At 52.8% G+C, this 6151-nt stretch overlaps 1 protein-coding gene across 2 annotated transcripts in view; it reads right to left on the reverse strand.

Moving 5' to 3' along the window:
• LOC119099387 (tubulin beta chain) overlaps positions 1–5146 on the reverse strand; it is a 12659-nt gene extending 7513 nt beyond the window's left edge. Inside the window, exons 1-2 of one of the 2 annotated variants that reach the window (XM_037222528.1) lie at positions 5131–5146; positions 4352–4440 (exon numbers count right to left, since the gene is read on the reverse strand). In XM_037222528.1, the coding sequence (XP_037078423.1) occupies positions 4352–4408 (57 nt within the window). In that variant the 5' untranslated portion in view covers positions 4409–4440; positions 5131–5146. Of the gene's footprint in view, positions 1–4351; positions 4441–4979; positions 5099–5130 lie in introns of those variants that run through there. The other variant, XM_037222529.1, reaches the window with a different exon arrangement.
• Between the last annotated feature and the right edge of the window lie 1005 nt (positions 5147–6151).

Consider the following 6151-nt stretch of genomic DNA (forward strand, 5'->3'; position numbering starts at 1 on the left):
CTCTGTCCACGGTGTGTTTGCACTCTCCGGTCTGTCCCAGCACGTCCCACATTTCACAGCAACTGCTAATGACATTTTCAGGGAGGGGAGGCGGAGGGGGTAACGCCAATGGTCACCTGTTGCTGCGATGGGGTTTAGAGCGACAATAAATCAAGCACATTGACATTAATTTCTAAGCCATGAAACCGTCTTCGGGTGTGATACATAGTAAATGCATTGACTATGCACCGACAATCCCCGCTACGAGAAACACTACGATGCATTCTCGTCCGCTCCCGGAAATGGTCGCAGATACACACTGGCAGCGCCCCGGTGAGGAGGCCGCACCGTCGGCCCAAATACACACTGGCAGCTTCCCGGTGAGGCGGCCACACCGTCGGCCCACACGAGCCGTGGCGGCTCCGTTGACAGCGTACCATGGCAGCGACGCATACATCAGCCGGCCGGTCGGGTCACGTGACGCGGTGGCCACGGCCGCGACACGGACTGTGCGACCCACCGGTAGGAGGAGCCCAGGTAGGCGGCGCGGGCAGGTCTGGGGCGGACTTTGACCGGGCTATCAGTCCCCTGGGAGAGGGGGTGGGGGCGCCGCGTCATGCGCTGCTTTGACCTGTCGCCAGACGCCACCCGCTTGGCGGCGGTGGTTGACGGTGGTTGACGGTGATGCGCTCTGTGTGAAGTCTGTACGTTTTCTCTGATTGGAAGGTCTAATTCTGCTTTGAAGGCTGAACGGTGGATGGAAATAGTCGATTTTGACCGAGGATTGTGTTATTTGGGTGTGGGGAATGGGTCGATGGAACTAACTAGCTGCATCGACTGCTGTGCTTAGGGAGGCGTCCAATTAAGAGCGCTGGTCAAGGCTGGTACGAATCTATTAAGCATGACAGTGAGGCGATACGTGCTAGGCACGCCACCGGGCTGTGTTGGTGTGACTGGACCTGCGTCCAGGGGCCGATCAATGCAGGGCGGGCACTCAATCTGATGGCCAAAGGCAATGAGCTTGTTTGGGACGTGAAGGAGGCAACTGTTGGTAAAAGATGGCCCCAACGCCTGTACACGAGCATGGGATAACTAAATGGAGCACCCTAACCCATCCCAGCCTACGTGTTTGGTATGGTAAGAAGGGTATGCCCCGAGTAAAAAGGAAACGGACCCATAGCGCTTGTAAAACAAATCTCTCGTTGACCGTTGTCAATGACGTTGTCATGCAGTACAAAATTAATGCGCTCGTATCTCTGAGACAAAGAAGGGTGTGTCAAAGGGCCTCAAACATGGTAGTCATCTATCGTGGTTTAGCAGACCAGGCTGGCTGCTAGACTGAGCTGAGCTGACCTTCCTGAATCAGCTAAACCACGGCCCAATCCCAAGGCAACACTCAGGTGGGATTAAGGCACTCAACTCAGAATATGAAGAGGCCTTTGCTACTGCATTTCAATACATAGCTGTCAAGGCTTCTGTTGACGTCGATCGTAATCTGCTAGTCAGAACTGACAGCTAGGTGTCAGCAACGTGCGATCACGCTAAGCAGCAGCCAAGTATTACAAGAACTACGTAAACACGTTCTGCGACGATTTAGAACTGATGGCTTGCCTAGAAGGTAAAACGCCCATCACTGTATGCATATTTCATGCAAGATGCTGATTATGATAGCAGGATGCAAACCAGGTATCTGCAACATATTATCAATAAAGAATGTACCAATCACTGGCACTGAATGGGTGTAGTTCAGTATGTTGACCTCTAATTCACCCTTGAGGCCTGCAGTAAAACCTATAACTGTTAGGCGACAGCTGATCCGGAGAGTGCCTTTGTTTGACCGTCACATGCACGCAGTGGTCTCAGCTCGCCCATAGCGTTGGTCTGCGGGGAGAGCGTGCAGCCCGGTCATCGCTCCCCAACACTGTGTGGCTGCCAGTTGCGTGTAGGCGGTTCATATCAGTCCTTGTCTGGCTGGTACCAGCTTCCTACCAGCCTCAGTCCGGCTTCATATCGGTCCTTGCCTGGCTGTTACCAGCTTCCTACCAGCCTCAGTCCGGCTCTGCCTCCTTTTACCAGCCTCAGTCCGGCTTTTACCACCTTTTACCAGCCTCAGTCAGCCGGCGTCCCTGGGTTCCGTGCGCCGTCAGACGACAAAGAATTAAGCGCCGCTGACAGCAGATCCAGATACCTTGACGTGACAATAAGGCGCTTGTTAGGGGGCATTAGGCCCCTGCGCATCGTCAGACAATAAAGAGTTTAGCCCGGCTGACAGCGAACCCATCTGAATGTTTGCGATATTAGGGAGTCAGGCCCGCCGGTGAAGCAGATCGAAGCCCCAGGGCAAGTCAAGGGCGCCTTAGAAATCACTACCGACGCGTACATCTAGACACACGACCATTCAAGCACGAAAGGCTGCGATAAATGTGGGATAAGACCTGCAACACTGACACATTTTCTTTATACCTACATTGAAATGTTGTTTGGGTGAGCTAGGTCAGCGGGGCTTGCCACGGCTGCGTGATGGTAAGCATCATCTCTCCGCGTTAGATTTTGTCCTGCAGACCCGTCGGCTATTGATCAGAATGCACTGCGCATGTCCTCTGAGGTAGCTCACATGACGTAAGCACCTGGGCGAAATTACATTCATGAAGAGTCCCTTCGACTGGTTAATGCCCGTATTGACGGTCTGTGGCTATTGTCACCGACTACATTTCGGTACATATTGTAAGCATTACCTATTCTGATGTACCATACATACCATGATGATGTACCATATAAGGAAGCTGAAACGCCGCCAGGCCAAATGCCAATAAAAAACTATTCTCTACAAAAGCTAGTGAGCACAAAAACAAAGCATCGCTTTGGCCTTTGAACCGCATTAAAGCTTGCACGTTTCGGCTGCTCCTAATGTATTGAAGACGCCACAAAAAGTCATCGCTTGAAATGCTTCGGTTTCGTGCGGCGGATGGACAGCTGCTGTTCGTGTGTGTGTGTGTGTTTACCAGAAACCGCCCGCTGTCACGCCACGTGCCATGCTCGCTAGCGTTTGCCATCAGGACGAGCCGCTAAACATGTGCCGCTGGACGGGCGTCACACTGGAATGCGCGTCAAAACAAATTATGTGCAACACTCGCTGCATTTTTATCCGCCAGCGCACTAGCATACCGGAAGACATTATTACACATTGAATGTAGTTGTTTTGTTTTAAATGCCGTAAAGGGATTGTTTTGTCTAAATCGCTAAGCTCGCACAAATTGTATATTTTGCAATATATAATTTAATGTGGGTATTTTTTTGATTTGATGCTTCAAATGCTATAGCTCATGCGTTTAATGACATGTATAAAAAGATAATTTGAAGTTTAAAGGTTGGACGAAGGCTTGTACTGAAACTGTCCGTGTGTCTTTGTGCAAGTTCACACCTAAATGCCGGCGCGCTGTGAGACGAAATTGAGCAGCAAAGTGTGTCACCCCATTGATTTGTGTTTGGTTAAAACGTTTGGAAGGCTCAAACTAGGTACCCAGCCTATTACATTATGGCTAGGTTGCAGCAGGCTGTGTAACGGGCCTTCAAAAAGTATGGGCGTTCGGACGGCCAACCAGTGAACGGAATAAATCCGTTTTGTCCGTAAATTTCTGACATGGATCACATTCAGTCCGGTATTAATCCTGCATGAAAAGCGAGGTACTGACATGGGGCACTCATGGCCAAAAACTACCACCGCCATCATGCCCTGGCGCATCTGTTGAAAAACTATTTGAACTCCTTTACTCACTGAACCGTCGGGTGGTCTTCATACTTGCATGACGTACGAGAGTAATTCAACATAACTGTACCATCGACTCGGTATATGGCTGCAGTTTTAATGGCCAAATGAATCATCGATTTTATCACGCAGAGCTCCGACTCTAAGTAGAATATCTAGAACAAAACAAAAATTCACCGTATATGCGTGTTTGAAAGCGCGGCCATACTCTAAACGTGGGAGCGATGCAACGAATTTTTAAGGCGCCACGACATCTGACTTAGCATGCCATTCAATTGTACTTGCGTTGTGTATCACGTGACATGTTTTACAACAAAACAGAGAAGCACAGCAAGATGATGTAACATCCAAAACATTGCAAAGTGTTTGCGGATGAGTGGCCATTCGACGATCAGTTGGCAGTTAGGTGGATGGGCACACGGTATTCTTAATTATGTTAAGTCATGCACCAACGCAGGCCTGATATGACGCCTTCCCAGAGTTTTAAAGGGGCTCATCTCCCCTACCCTTCGAGTTTTGGAACCACCAGACATTACGTACATCAGAACAGGGATCATGCATGGTCTCCCTACCGCCGACCTACCTACCCATCCACCGCTGGCCTACCTTGGAGCCGATCTGGTTGCCACACTGGCCGGCCTGGATGTGCACGATTTCTCGCATGGTGAGCCTCTCTTGTGGCTGGAGATGAGAGCCTGCGTCGGAAGACGTTCGGTGTGAGATGAGGTCAGGGCGACAGCATCCCTCGGTGTGAGATGCGGTCAGGGCGACAGCATCCCTCGGTGTGAGATGCGGTCAGGGCGACAGCATCCCTCGGTGTGAGATGAGGTCAGGGCGACAGCATCCCTCGGTGTGAGATGCGGTCAGTGAGGCCAGGGTGGGGGGACACCGTGACAAGGGCCAAACAGCCAGGGCGACAGCATCCCTCGGTGTGAGATGCGGTCAGTGAGGCCAGGGTGGGGGGACACCGTGACAAGGGCCAAAACAGTCAGAGCGACAGCATCCCTGAGAGACTTTAAGGCGGTAGACGCAGCTTTGTCCTACTCCCTTCTATGTAGCGTAGCAAGACTCATGCTACATTTGTCCGAGAATGTGAGAGACCGTTAACCGCCTCGTTGTTCCCCACCTGTTCAAAACATTTATCAGCATTTGCATGTGCAGGTACTCGCAAACCGGGTAGACCGGTGCCGTCAACATAGGCATTAATGCGATCAATGGTGCCACAAAAACAAACTTAAAAAGCCAACGACGCTAGGCGCAGTCGACAGGAAGTGCTATGCGCAGCTGCGATCTGCGTGGCGCTTTCCAGCCTGAAGTCTGTCCCACTGAGCCTCCACGGTGGGTCCACCCCTGCCGCCCGTCTCTGAGCTAACCGCGCCACTGACCGGTGGTTGGGTCACTGTCCAGTGTCCACTGGGCGGCCGCGGACGCCGCCGGGACAGCAGAGCCCTGGTCCGCGCCGTCGGCAAGGCAACCGCCACCCCAACAGACCGCTCGCACCAATCATCGCGTGCGCCTGCATTATTACTGCCGACGGTCGCCGAACAGTCTGACCGCCTTCGGCGAAACTGGCGCGCAAGGACATGGTAAACGGAGCTCTGTGTACCAGGAACGGCCGGCCTCCTTGCGCGTGGCGCAGCGAAGAATCGCCACTTGAGCGGCGTGCAGGCAAATGGGCAGAGCAGGGAAAGAGGCAGCTGCGGTGGGCCAACGGTCAGGTGATCCGTTTCTAGCGTGGCCTTCGCGTTGTGAGCTTGTCCGCCAACACGTGCTGAACAGTTATGGCAGGTGTATGAACGTTCTAAGCTAAGAACGATATCTGCTTACATAAACTCCGGCAGTAAAGAACATAGTTTTCACCATCGCTGACTGGACAATCGATTCTGGTGCGGCCTGCTGCCGGCTGTGGCGGACCATTGACGTCCGTGAGCATTGGGGCCAGTCGTGCTTGGTATAATCATGCGTAAATATTGATGTGTGCGGTGCATGTCTCAGCGCACGACACAAACGATTGCTGGACAACTTACCCTGGGTATGTTGCTGCCAGGACCAATCGCACTAGAGGTTGGCACCGCGACTACAAGCTGTTTGCACAAACACTGCTCAGAACGCCAACGCGCGACGACACTGGCACAATCGGTTCGTCCGTCGTTCGTTCGTCCAGCGGCGGATGGCGTGCTCAGCTCGCCTCCATATGTATTTATTCACTGACGGGTCTTAGACCCAGCAGTGATGCTGCAGAGCAGCGGCCAGCCGCCGCAGAGGTGATGCGGCGTGCGCAGTCCGTTTGGTGGCATGCGCGGCGGTCAGGCTCGTCAACCGTGAGGTTTGGAGAGTTTCATCAGCCGGACAGAGCATATGTCGCCGCACAGAATCGCATGAGCCCAGCGAGCGGGTCCCGCACGC

This window comes from Pollicipes pollicipes, unplaced genomic scaffold (genome assembly GCF_011947565.3).
Source record: "Pollicipes pollicipes isolate AB1234 unplaced genomic scaffold, Ppol_2.1 Scaffold_4740;HRSCAF=5597_pilon_pilon_pilon, whole genome shotgun sequence".
NCBI lineage: Eukaryota > Metazoa > Arthropoda > Thecostraca > Pollicipedomorpha > Pollicipedidae > Pollicipes > Pollicipes pollicipes.